This window comes from Sarcophilus harrisii, chromosome 3 (assembly GCF_902635505.1).
Source record: "Sarcophilus harrisii chromosome 3, mSarHar1.11, whole genome shotgun sequence".
Taxonomy (NCBI): domain Eukaryota; kingdom Metazoa; phylum Chordata; class Mammalia; order Dasyuromorphia; family Dasyuridae; genus Sarcophilus; species Sarcophilus harrisii.
This window is the reverse complement of record NC_045428.1, coordinates 575,841,098-575,854,201: the sequence shown is the minus strand read 5'-3', so window position 1 is coordinate 575,854,201 and position 13,104 is coordinate 575,841,098. Positions and strand designations below refer to the sequence as shown.

Genomic DNA, 13,104 nt, shown 5'->3' with positions numbered 1-13,104 from the left:
TTTTTTTTTTTTCCCCCAATCCCAGTGTGGTTGCTCCCATATTTGTATTAAAGATTGGGTTGAGTAGGGTTGGAAGAAAAGTGAATCCCCTTCCTCTCTCCCTCCCTTCTTTTCTTCCATCCTTTCCTCCTTCCCTCCCTTTTCTTTCATTCCTCTTTTCTTTCCTTCCCTTCTTCCTTCCTTCCATGTTTCCATCCATCCTTCCTTCCTTTTCTTTCATCCCGCCTCCTTTTCTTTCATCCCGCCTTCTTTTCCTTCTCTTTCTTCCTTCCCTCATTCCCTTCCATGCATCTATCCTTCCTTCCTCCCTTCCCTTTCACCCATCTTTTCTTCCCTTCCCCTTTCCTTCCCTTTTTCCCTTCTCTCCCTCCCTTTCTTTTCTCTCATCTCTTTTCTTCCCTCCTTCCTTTCCTTTCCTTCCCTTATTCCCCCTCTCACTCCCTTCCTTCTTTATCTCTCATCCTTCTTTTCTTCCTTTTTTCCTTTCTTTCCCTTCTTCCTCCCCTCCATCCTTTCTTTTTTTATCCCTCTTCTTTTCTTCCCTCCCTCCTTTCCTTTCCTTTTTTCTTCCCTCCATCCTTTCTTTTCTTTCATACCTTTTTTCTTCCCTCTCCTTTCCTTTCCTTTCATTCTTCCTTCCCTTCTTCCTCCCTTTCTCCCTCCCTTCCCTTTTTCCTTTCCTTCCCTTTTTCCTTCCCTCCATCCTTCCTTTTCTTTCATCCCTCTCTTTTCTTCCCTCTCTCCTTTCTTTTCCTTCTTCCTTCCCTTCTTCCCCTTCTTCCCCTCTCCTTCCCTCCCTCCCTTTCTTCCTCCTTCCCTCTCCCCTCCATTTTGTCCTCTAGGTCGTTGCCTACCCACAGTTACAATATATAGGAGGCTGAAGCATCCTTAGGTGTTGCCCTCTGCACCCACCTGGAAAGGGGCTCAGATCCCCTTGCCTAGGAAGGCCTGGCCTGGCAGTGAGCACGTGGGTCACCTATATAAAAGTGGGTTCAGCATGGGGCAGGCAGGTTCCATTTCAATAAGCCACATGGTCAGTTAAAACAGAGGCCTTCCCACGGACTCACACCTGGCGGGCCTAGCCCCTTGGCACGCCTAGGTCAATTGCGCGAGCTTCAGCGCCACAAGAAAAGGTGCCTTTTTTTTCCTTTTTTGCACCACTCTTGGCAGTCCCAGTCCCAGCGGCCAAGTTACTTTTGACTCGAAACCAGCCCCATGGGGCCGGCTGGGCTGAAGGGGTGCCCAGGCTGTGTGTGATGGCTGCTAGCATGTGTGAGTGAAGCCCTTCTAATCACCCTGCTTTTTGGCTTGATTTCTTCAGTGAGGCCACAGTTGGCAACATCCAAGCGCTTTCTTCCCGAGGGAGCCGGGTCATGTGGGCGCTGACCTCCTCCTGAGCATTGCCCCTAGCCCAGGTGACACTGCAGCCCCCCCCTCCTGTTAAAGGAACACGGCTGTCTTCAAGAGACTCCGGCACACAGAGTAGTTGTGACTCTCTCCCCTGTAGTTTTAATTAATGTGAGTACCCAGAAGTCCTCGTCACCTTAACCCTTGGATTTAGATGGATGTGCCCGGCCTTAACAGGCAGCAAGGCTCTGTCTGACAGGAGAGGCCGTCGGCTCTCTCCTCCAGCATCGGCAGCTCGGGATTCTTCTGCTAACGATACTGGGTTTCCTAGAAACACATTGGGAGTCTTCCAGCCCTTTCCCCACGGGAAGCCATGGCTGTTTGCTTCCCATAGAACGTTACCGTATTGACCTGGTCACGGAATGAATGGGCCAGGGATCTATCTGATAGAAGAAAGGCTGGAGGACAATTTGATTTCTAGTCAGTAATGGCCCCAGCAGCCTCATCCTCTGGGCCCATTCCTGGGGTAAGAGGTTATGATCCTGCCCCTTCGAGGCAGAGATTCAAAGCTCCTCCGACATGTGTCCTTAATTGTGCACATGTCATATTAAGGGATGTAGAGAAAACTGGCTGTTGGAGGAAATGATGTAGGGAAGCCCTTTGTAAATGCACGTCAACTCCCAGGAAAGGTTTCTTCTACATCCGAAGGGCTCTTGGCTAGGACAGCTTCTGGTGCAATATTGCACATGATTAAAAATAAAGGGCTTCTTTAGGAGGTGGATTCAGTAACTCTTGTCACAGGACAGCCAGGCCACTGGTGCTTGTCAGAGAAGGGGTTTTTAGGCAGTCTCCAACTTAGCTCATTTGAAACGTGAATTGCATTTTGCCAAGGAAACAAATTGATAAATGGTGATTGACTCCCCCAGTCACTGCACAGAAATTGATTAAGCCCAGGGATTCATGACCTTTTTTATGTGCCCTAGATCCATGAGACATAGGGACCCATGATGTGTCTCAGCTCTAGCAGTGATGGTGCCATTGATTTAAAAAACAGCATGTATGACTTTTTTAGTTGGAGGTTCTTAAACTTGTAGAAGGGAGGCTTGTGAAGTTGGGTTTTTTGTTTGTTTTTACTTTTTGATAACCATTTCAATGCATTTGCTTTTCTTTTTCATTATGATTTTACTTGGTGTATGGAAAAATATTCTTTTGAGAAGGGGTTCCTAGACTTTATTAGAATGACTGTCCAAAGAGGTCCAGGATCCATCAAAAAGTTAAGAATTTCTGTTCTAGAAACAGAATCAGGGGTGAAAGAGGTTGAGTTTGTCTGCGAGACCTTTTTACTCCCAGGTGTCCCTTTCTCCAGACTAGCCCCTCATTCTCCTCCTCCTCCTCCTCCTCCTCTATAAATACACACACATCGGGGACTTACCAAAATACAGAATTATCTTCCTCTTCTATTGGAAGGCTCAGTTCCTCCATGCTATAAATTCTTGGGAGGCATTAGAAAGAAAGCAAATTGAGTTAATCATACTATACATGACTGTAATCCTTTAGAAAGGAAGGTACTTATTATAATTATAGGGAATTTCTCTTTCAGATTTCTTTCTACCAGACAGTTTCCACTTTTTTTTTTTTTTTTTTAAGTGAAGGGAAAATAACTCGAACTCTTTGGTTTTTTGAATTATTTCATGAATGTCACCATGCCCTACCAGAGGTCAAACTACGGCCCGTGGGCCAGATGCAGCCACTGAGGACCTTTATTCCCCTCACCCAGGGCTATGAAGTTTCTTTATTTTAAAGGCCCACAAAATAAAGTTTTTGTTTTTACTATAGTCCGGCCCTCCAACAGTCTGAGGGACAGTGAACTGGCCCCTATTTTAAAAATTTGAGGACCTCTCCTAGGCCCACAGTCTCAGTTTGGAAGGAGACAAGCAGCTCGTGCTTTTCTGAACTGTTTTGTGGCCCAGATTCTTTGGGGTGCTTTCCTCACTCTGGAGACAAATATAGAACTCGGGCTATTTCCCTGCTTGAGGCTGGCAGTAGAAAATCTGAAAATGTCATGTGGGGGCTTCCTGGTGGGCTTAACATTTATGTAGATGAATTAGAGGCCCTTCTGTGGCCGATTCAGAAAGGGTTTTATAGTTTAAGAGTCAGCGCAATGGATTATGCATTGTTTTGTTCGTCATGCTTTTCTCCCCTCATATTTTTCTTCCTTTTTAATTAGTTTTCAGGGTCGACTGTGGATGGCACCAAGCGAGGAATGGGGGTGGACATCTCCCTCCTGAGCTGTCAGTACTTTTTAGCTCAGATTCTCGTCTCCATCATCATGGGACCATTAACCTCAGTGGTGGGCAGTGCCAATGGGGTAATGTACTTCTCCAGCCTTGTATCTTTTGTGGGGTGTTTGTACTCCTCTCTTTTTGTCATTTATGAAATTCCTCCCAGCGAGGAGTTAGAAGAGGAACACCAGCCACTTCTGCTGAACATCTAGCGCCCTGAGGACCTCCAGTTTGGGACTAACACTTGTAACACCGGCATTCTGAAAAAGGGCTAGTTAAGAGCTGACCAATAGAATGACTGGATTGCCTTGACCAGCCTCCTCAACCTGTGTACAAGTGGAAAGATTTCCTATTGGAATGTAAATATGTGACAAGACAATAAATAATAGCAAAAAAAAAAAAAAGCAAAAAAAAAAAATTTAAAAAAAAGCAAGTCTGCTCCTTCTCATGGTGATGGGTCATTCCAGCAGGGTGAGTTAGGGGAACTAATGCCCCTATGGATCCTGAGGTGGAAGAAGCCATGAGCATGGACTACAAGGAAGAATACTGATTGTGTTTCTCCTGTCATTTACTGATACAGTACTTTTGGATCCCAGAATTTATCATTCAATATAAAGTTAATTCTTGTAAGATATTTTGTGAGGCCCGGAGTCTGGTTTCATTTTAGGTAGCAAAGGAGAGTTTAGCAAAATTCCCTCAAGATGTGTATTTCCTGGCCAGAAAGCCTTGTTTTAGCCCTAAGATTCTTACATAAATATATAGTAGAATTGGATCACTGAATTGGAAGAGGCTATAGGGATCAGAATCCAATTCCTTCGTTTTATAAAAAAGAAGATTGAGGGTAAATAAAAGGAAGGTAAAGTTGACTAAGACTAAAAGTAAATGTAGGATGGCTTCCTGACCTCCGATCCACTGTGTAATCTGCCATTTTTGTGAACCACCAAAAGAACCCCCCACTTAGAGAGGTAAGGAGAGAGACCATCTATCAGAACTTACATTTGCTGGTTGTGCAACATGGTGCAAATCTCAGGATCTCCCAAGCAGATAGAAGGTTAGGGGAGTCCCAAGGGAGCAATAAAGGGTCCTTTTGATGTTGAGGTTCCATTTTAGCTAAGAGGCAGTTCAGCATGTCCCAGGGTAAAGTCACCTAATCTCATGAGTGTTTTTGGTTTAATAGGAAAGAGGATCCTTCTTAAGATTATAATCAAACCTTCCAGAAGATTATTAAAGTTGGCATTAAGAGATTGGAGGATTCTCCATGGATCCACATCATCTTAAGTATTTTTAAGCTAACCCTGAGTTCAAATCTGGCCTCACTTACCATTTCCTAGCTGTGTGACCCTGGGCAAGTCACTTAACCCCAATTGCCTGAGGGAAAAATTTTTTTAGCAAGATTAGGGTTATTTTATCCCTCACTAGTCTCCAGTCAAATCATTTCCAGATATGAAAAGGATTTTGGGTTTGAAGTCAGAGGTCCTGGGTTCTGATTCTGCCTCTTAATCCTGTGTGATCTTGTGCAAGTCTCTGGGCCTCAGTTTCATTATCTGTAAAACTTGGATTAGATGGTTTTTGAGATCTCCCTCCCTCTATCCCTAAGTATACAACCTCCAGTTTTCTACCCAGTGGGTATCACAATAACATTCAGTGAATAGTGAATGAGAGGCAGTCTACCATAGCAGATAAAAGTGCCATCTTGGGAGGCTGTGAGACTTGAACCAAGGTTCAAATCCCATCTTTGACTTTTTCTTGATGATCCCAAGCAAGTCCTTAAATTGCAGTTAGTGCAATTAGTACTGGCATCAGGAGTTCCTTTTACCAATGAAATCATAGCTCTGGTTAAGGAAAAAAATGCTATGAGCCTATAATGTGCGCTAGAAGACAAAAGCTTTCTCTTCCTCCAATGCTGCCATTTGGTGACACAAATATCAGCCACGGGCAAATGTGGGATCTAGTTGGGGTGAGAGAGTGCAAGAGCAAAGACTTGGCAAACTGCTTGAGGTTAACAAATGAGGAAAACAATCAGAAGTTGTAGAGCTAGTGATATTAGCAGGGCAAATAAGGGTCTGAAATGAGTTTGGGAGTTTGGGTCAAATCAGTTCTTCTCTGAACAAAGCAATTTTCAAATCTAATCTTTAAAAAAATTAATCTTTGAAATAGCACTTCCAAGCTGGGTATTAACCTTTTTGTTCATTTATTCAGTTAACAGTCAATAAGCATTTATTAAATCCCTATGTATCCATCAGGTACTGTACTCTGCATCAGAAATATAAAGAAAGGCAGTCTTTGCTTTCAAGGATCTCATGTAAAATAGGGGAGAAAATGTGGAAATATTAAAGCAAGTTATATAGAAAACAAATTGGAAATAACCAATAGAAAAAAGGCATTAGCTTTGAGGGGGATGAGGAAAGGCTTCTTGTAGAAGGTGGGATTCAGATGTGGGACCTAAAGGAAGCCAGAGAAGTGAGGAAGTAGAGATGATGAGGGAGAACAGTCAGGCAAGGAATGGGTGGGTGGGGGGTCAGTCAGTAAAAAATGCCTGGAGATGGGAAATGCAATATTTTGCTGGAGAAACCGCAAGGAGCGCAGTGTCCCTGGACTGCAGAGAAAGTGGATCAGGTGAGAGTAAGAAGACTGGAAAGGTAAGAAGGTGAGATTGTAAAGGGTTCAAATGCCAGCTTTTTTATTTGTTTCTAGAAGTGAGAGGGAGCCACTAAGGGCTGATTGAAGAGATGGATGACATGGGCAGATCTGCACTTTAGGAAGACCAATTTGGAAGTTGCGTCAAGGATGGAATTGGTGGTAGTTCTTCCTTCTCACAGAGGACCACAAATAATCCTTGTGAACGCTCGAGAGGATTCTTTAAATCTGTGCATTTTGCATTTTTTGGGGGGGGGGGGCTCCTTCCATTCTACTTTGCTTATGAAGCACAGCACCTTCTCTACTGAGAGGGGGGTTGTGCCCGCATCTCCCATGTCACCTCGATTCCAAAGTTTGAGAGACCTTGAGCGGATGTCGCTTAAGGATTGGGGGAGACAAAGGAAGGAGACCAACCAGAAGGTCGGTGGAACAGTCCAGGAATGAGAGGACCTGCATCGAGGGGCTGGCAGTGTCAGAGCACACAGGGCATGGATGCATGAGAAATGATAGGAAGTGACATTCACTGCGGAATAGACTGGGAATGCAGGATGGAGGAAAGGAAGTTTAGGAGGAATGGTGTGCCCTTGACAGTAACAGGGAGAGGGAAAAGATTGGACTCTGTTTAGGATATGTTGAGGTTAGCAGAGTTTAAGATGTCTACAAGGACTTTGTCTTGAGCTATCTTAATAGGCAGATCTAATCTAATAAGGTCTTGTGAACCTAACCTATTAATCTATTTTATTTCTTAGCCAGTACCAAATAGTTTTAATGACTGTCATTTTATATTTTTAGGTTGTTTGCATTTTTTTTATTAATTCCCTTGAAATTCTTGACCTTTTGTTCTTCCAGATGAATTTTGTTATTTTTTTTTCTAGTTCTATAAAGTAATTTCTTGGCAGTTGGATTGGTATGGTACTGAATAAATAGGTTAATTTAGGTAAAATTGTCATATTAGCTGGATCTACCCATAAACACTTGATAGAATTTCAATTGTTTATGTGCGAAAAGTATTTTGTTAGGATATCTAATAGGAGATCAGGGGAGGTGTTAAGGTTTTAAACAATAGTCTTTTTTTTTTTTTTTTTTCTGAGACAATTGGGGTTAAATGACTTGCCCAAGGTCACCCAGCTGGGAAGTCTTAAGTGTCTGAGACAGATTTGAACTCAGGTTCCTCCTGACTTCAGGGCTGGTGCTCTATCCTGGCTGCCCCTAAACAGTAGCTCTTAACCATGTGCCGAAATGACTGGGAAACTAATGAGCTCCCCAAGTGAAGTGGTATACAGGGAGAAGAGGAAAGAAACCAGGACAACCCCAACCTGTGCCTTAAATGAAGATCCAGCAAATGTGATTGAGCAAATGTGAATCATCAGATACATAATAGAAGAACGTCACAGAAACCTAGAGGTAGGCTTTCAGGGAGTAGGGGATGACTGTAGTGAGGTAAAAAGAGGATGAAAACTAAAAAAAGTCCTTAGATTTGACAAGATATTAGAGAAGTTTGAAGAGCACAAATGTGGTGAAAGATGAAGTCAGAAAATAGAAGAGGGGAAAGGAAATAAAATAAAATAAAAATAAAAGCATTAGTTATATTCTCCCTTCTCAAAATTGGCCAGAAAAGGAAGGATATGGGAAAACAATTGGTGGGAATTTTTTGAGGATGGGGAGATGTGGCCATATTTGTAGGGAGCAGCCAGTAGGCAAGGAGAGATTGAAGTGAATATTAGGGGCATCTGCTGGAGAAAATGAGATGGAATGGGATACCTTGCACATGTAAAGGGGTCTGTCTTGGTGAGAAGCATCAGTTCTTCGTGTGAGATAATGGTGAAAAATAATGGGAGAAGGCACTGGGGTAATACGAAATGAGGTGGAGAGAAGAAAGGACTGCAGATTTTATTTTATTTTTTTTTTTCAGTGAAACAATAGGCCAGGGGGAGGGGGAAAAGAACCATGGGAGGAGGTTTGAGGAGTAATGAAAAAGTTCATAAGGATCACTGTGGAAATTGGGATAGTAAGTTAATCAGGAAGATGTAAATGGATTGCCCTTCAGCAGTGAGGGTCCAGTTGAAGTTATCTGACAAAAATTTGTAGTGGATACAATCGGCAGGGTTTTGTGGTTTTCTCCGGTTTCATTCAGTTACGGGTGGGTAGGAGTGAAGACCATGGATGGTAGGAGTGATCCATGGCTGAGGCTTATCATGTAACGAGGAGGAGAGAGACTCGAGGACGATGTAGAGTTAAACCAATTCACATGGGGTCAAAATAGGGGAAAGGGAATGACTGATTCAAGAGTGATAGGTTGGAGGAAATAATTGAGGGATGGAGAAATTGGAGTTCATTATGAGGATAAAAAACTGGGTTAGGAGATGAAAGGCGGAAGGAAAAGGTGGGCTGACAATAAAATGTGATTAGATGAGGAAATTTCATTTTGTGAAGTTGGAAGGGGTGCGTTTGTGGGTGATGGCAAGGTCAAGGTGATCATTTGTGTGTGTAGCTAAGCTGAAGTGAAGATCATGTGAGAGTAGGATTCCCCCCCCCCCCGAGGCAATTGGGGTTAAGTGACTTTCCCAGGGTGACATAGCCAAATTTGAACTCAGGTCCTCCCGACTTCAGGGCTGGGGCTCTATCCACTGTGCCATCTATTCTGCCCCAAGATTAGGATTTGAGGGAGGGTCAGTACTGTATGTGGAAATCTCCTAGTAAAAGCTCTTAAGGGGCAGAAAACATTTCCCTTCTATGTCCTGCTGTACCCAAAAGGAAAAGGAAGTGGAAAGTTGGTGGGGAGCAACACTTCCTGCTGGGCCAGAGAAGAGAGGGGTAGGGAAAAGGGGTCTCCTACCTGACCATATACCTTCCATCTCATGCTGCCCTTTATCTCCTGCCTGATCTCCTCCGGGAAGAGTGGAACCTTCTACTCTATATATGTATTCTCATAGCTGGTCATACCTTACATAATTCAGTGCTTCTGAACTCCTGTAGGTCATCATTCAAACCCCATTCTCCATACTCCACAATCCATGCTTTATTCCCATCCTCTGAAATCCTCTCACTCTAAAACCCCATCCAAGTTCTACCAGACCTTCCACTGTGCACTCCACAATGCTTGTTCCGTTGGCAACAAACTTGCCTACATCCCTTTTCCTCTCCCACTCCTTCCATCTTCTAGAAACCAGTGAAACCTGATCCCCCATTAAACATCCTCACTGTCCACCATTTCCAGTACTGGCTGTTTTCTCCTTCTGCTAGGCTCACTGGTCAAGGAGGGGGGATGGAATGAATACTCTTTGCTCCCCCCATTGCCACTTCTGGGTTGTCTCCCGGCTGTCTCATTACTCAATAAACTCTCTTCCTTTGGGGCTAAAGCAATTCCTAAATCCTTATAGTTGGCTACAAACCTTCAGGTCACTCTGATTCACCATTTTTCTCCTTCCCTCAACTCCTGCTCTCTCACACTAGTAAATTTTACCATAGAATTGATTTTGTTTCAAAATTCTAAAGTTTCAGTTTCTTTTAATTCCCTCATCTCACACGACCTTTCACCCCACTTCAGGTGTACACAGAAAAGATATTTTTACTCCATGATCTTGCCATCACTCCATGTTCAAAATTTCCCAAATCTGACCCTTTGCCTTCCCTCACCAAACTCTACTCCTCCACACCATGACCTCAAGTCCTTGACCCCTCTGTTGTCTCCCAGGACATCACTCTTTTCCCCATCTGAACTACTTGGTGACCCAATTCAATTCTACACTGTTGCCCGGTCCCTAACTCCCTAATCATTTTGCCTTTCCGTGCCTCAGCTTTGGATCATTCCACTTTCACTCTCACATATATATTGAATTAAGCTGAAGAAAATCACACAACCACTGACTGAATCCACTACAAATTTGTTACACAACCAGACGCTCACTTCTACTAGAAATCATAGTAGACATCCACTCACTATCCCATCCTCCAGCAAACTTTTTCTCTCCTCAAATTTCCTATGGTCTCTCCTTCTCCATCTTCTTGGTAGAGAACCATTTTTTGCGTTTTACAGAAAAAAAAAAAAATAAGGCAATATATTGGCTGTGAACTCCCTCTTCCTCATCCTGTATCACTCAAATGCCACTAATCTACTCCACCTGTTTCATACGAAGAAGAGGTCATACTCCTTACCCAGGCTAACCTTTCTACCTTTACAAATGATACCATTCCCTGGCACCTTCTCCAACAGACTACCTCCTCTGTCATCCCCACTCTCTCACATCTTCAATTGTTCTCAATTGCCTACAAATATGCTTATGTCTGCCCATCCTGAATAAGCCATCACATGATCCTTCCATAATTACTGTCCTATTTTTCTCCTGCCTTTTGTAGCTAAACTCCTCAAAAAGGCTACCACAGATGCCTCCAATCTCTTACAATCCAGCTTCCATTTTATCATTCCATTGAAACTGCTCTCTCCAAAGTTACTGATGATCTCTTAGCTGCCAAATCCAGTGGTCTTGTCTCAATCCTCATTCTCCTTCACCTCTGCAGCCTTGATACTTTTTCCTCTCAAATTTTCAGGATATCCCTTTGCTCCTTCTGTCTTACCGGATCCTTTCCCAGATCACACTCACTAAACTGAGCTCTGACTGCGGCTCTTTTTACTTTTTCTTTTGATGACTTCATCAGCTCCCATGGATTTAATTATGTGTGATTCTCCAACCTACTTATGTCTGCTGACCTTCAATCTCACAAATACCTTTTCCCACATCTCAAACTTGGATAATCAAGCCATCTTAAGACTCGGGGTTTCCAAAACTGAAGTCATTATCTTTTCCCTGAACTCCTCCCTCTCCTCTCCTAATTTCTCTATTATTGTAGAAGGCAAACACCATTCTCCTAGTCTCTCAGGCTCACAATGTAGGCGTACTCCTATCTCTTGCTGCTCTCCCCAATAATCTGTTGCCAAGACCTATTGATTTCACTTTGGTAACATCTCCCCAATACTGGTCCTGACACTTCTACCATTCTGGTACAGCGCTTATCCCCTTTTGTAATAGCTGATGGTGGGTCTGCCACACTCAACATTCCATTCCATCTTCCATTTGGACAAAAAAGTGATTTTCCTAAGATCAGATCACCACCATTCCTAACAAAACTCTAGTGGTTCCCTATTAACTCCAGGATGGAATACAAAATCCTGTCTGGCATTCAAAGTCCTTTATAATCTAGTCCCCACCTTATCTTTCCCTGGATTTTATCCAGTGAAAAGGGCTCCCTGACTGTTCCACACACACACAATACTACATCTCTCTACCGTCTCCTCACTTTTACCTTCTTAATTCCCTACTTCATTCAAGTATCAACTGAAACCTTTTCTTTTTTTTTTTTTAACTTACTGGAAGCCTTCTCCAATTCCCCCTAATTCTTAGGACTTGACAAACTGGTATGGTCTATTATTGTCCTGAAGACATCAGTGTTTAAACATCATGTTGGAAGAAAATAATGGCAGAGCCCGAGTAGACCTAAGGGTCAGCATTTGTGAGAAAAGTGGCAAGACTTGGGATATAAAATTCCTTATTTAGTAACAGTATGGGATAAGAGCTTTCTCAAAGGCCACGGCATGCAAGGGGAATTTATATAATTCCAAGGACGCGTGTAAGGCCTAAAAGACAGGGCCCAAATCCCAGTGGAACATTAGTCTGGTGATTTGGGGCAGGCCACAATCTGTATGTCTCCAGTCACCAGGAGAAGCCATCTGGGACACCCCTACATCTTAAGAGATGAGCAAACGGGACTAGAGAGATGAAGACAGCCTTTGGCAGAAGGGAGAGTCAAACCTTACAAGGTCTGCTGTTGCACGTGTTCTACTCATTCTACCAAGTCAAAGCTATATTGCGAGTAGAATTCCCAATGCTCCTTTGGTTATGTCCACACTCGAGATATTTTGGATTCTGGCACCCCTAAGTCTGAGGAACTTGGCATATAAAGGTGGAGAAGGGGTAGGGAGAAGGAGCACAGATAATATTTAGGGCAAATCAAGTTTGTGCAGAAGGAAATCCTTTAATCCTGAAATAGCAACTTGGGAGACTAGAATTACATTAAAAAAAAAAACCCACACAGAAATGAAGTTAGGAAGAAAAAGGCACCTTTTCAACATACAAATTACAGGAGTAGACACAGGTAGGTCGTATCATATTGCTTTTGTACACAAATACTATAAAAACAGAACACAATTTGTTGAAAAGACTTTAACTGGCTAGAGGTGTGTCTGTAGTTATAACTTTTAAATGTTGAACAAAATTTACATATCCACATTAGGAAAACCAAGTCAGTTACCTTAGCTCTTGGTTAGAACACAGAGTTTTGTTTCATCAAATGATGGCATTTAATTAAAAAAAAAAAACAAAACCGAAAGATATTTTCTATGGTGACTGACAAGCTCTATCAGGTTCGGGTCTCCAGTATTGCTGAGTAGTAGAGGGAATGTTTGGCTTGGAAGGATGCAAGGATGGTAGCTGCCTGAAGTATTTGAAAGGTTGTCTTGATAAGAGGAATCAGTCTAGTTCTCTTGGGGGAGGGGAAAGACCAAAGTTAGGCTCAACATAAAGAAAACTATCCTAAGAATTACCTCCACCAATGAATATTGACCTTCTCAGGAGCTAGTGAGTTTTCCCTCACTTGATTTTTTTTTAAAACAATGGCTGAACGAGATATGGTGGGACCTGTAAACTGAGCTACCTGGCAGGCTGAGGCTGGCATATTTCTTGATCTTGGGAATTCTAAGCTGCTGTGAGTTGAGCCAACTGGGTGCCTGTGCAAAGGATGGCCTCAATATGGCGAGCCCCTGGAAGTGGGGACCAGGATAAAC

The 13,104-nt window shown here is 43.0% G+C and overlaps 1 protein-coding gene across 4 annotated transcripts in view; it reads left to right on the top strand.

Annotated features, from left to right (window-relative positions):
• Nucleotides 1–4,263, top strand: part of SLC45A1 (solute carrier family 45 member 1) — a 38,826-nt gene extending 34,563 nt beyond the window's left edge. For 2 of the 4 annotated variants that reach the window (XM_031962932.1, XM_031962933.1), the window contains exon 9: nucleotides 3,575–4,008. In XM_031962932.1, the coding sequence (XP_031818792.1) occupies nucleotides 3,575–3,841 (267 nt within the window). In that variant the 3' untranslated portion in view covers nucleotides 3,842–4,008. Of the gene's footprint in view, nucleotides 1–1,321; nucleotides 1,519–3,574 lie in introns of all 4 variants that reach the window. The other 2 variants (XR_004233391.1, XM_003765513.3) reach the window with 2 other exon arrangements.
• The last annotated feature ends 8,841 nt before the right edge of the window (nucleotides 4,264–13,104 follow it).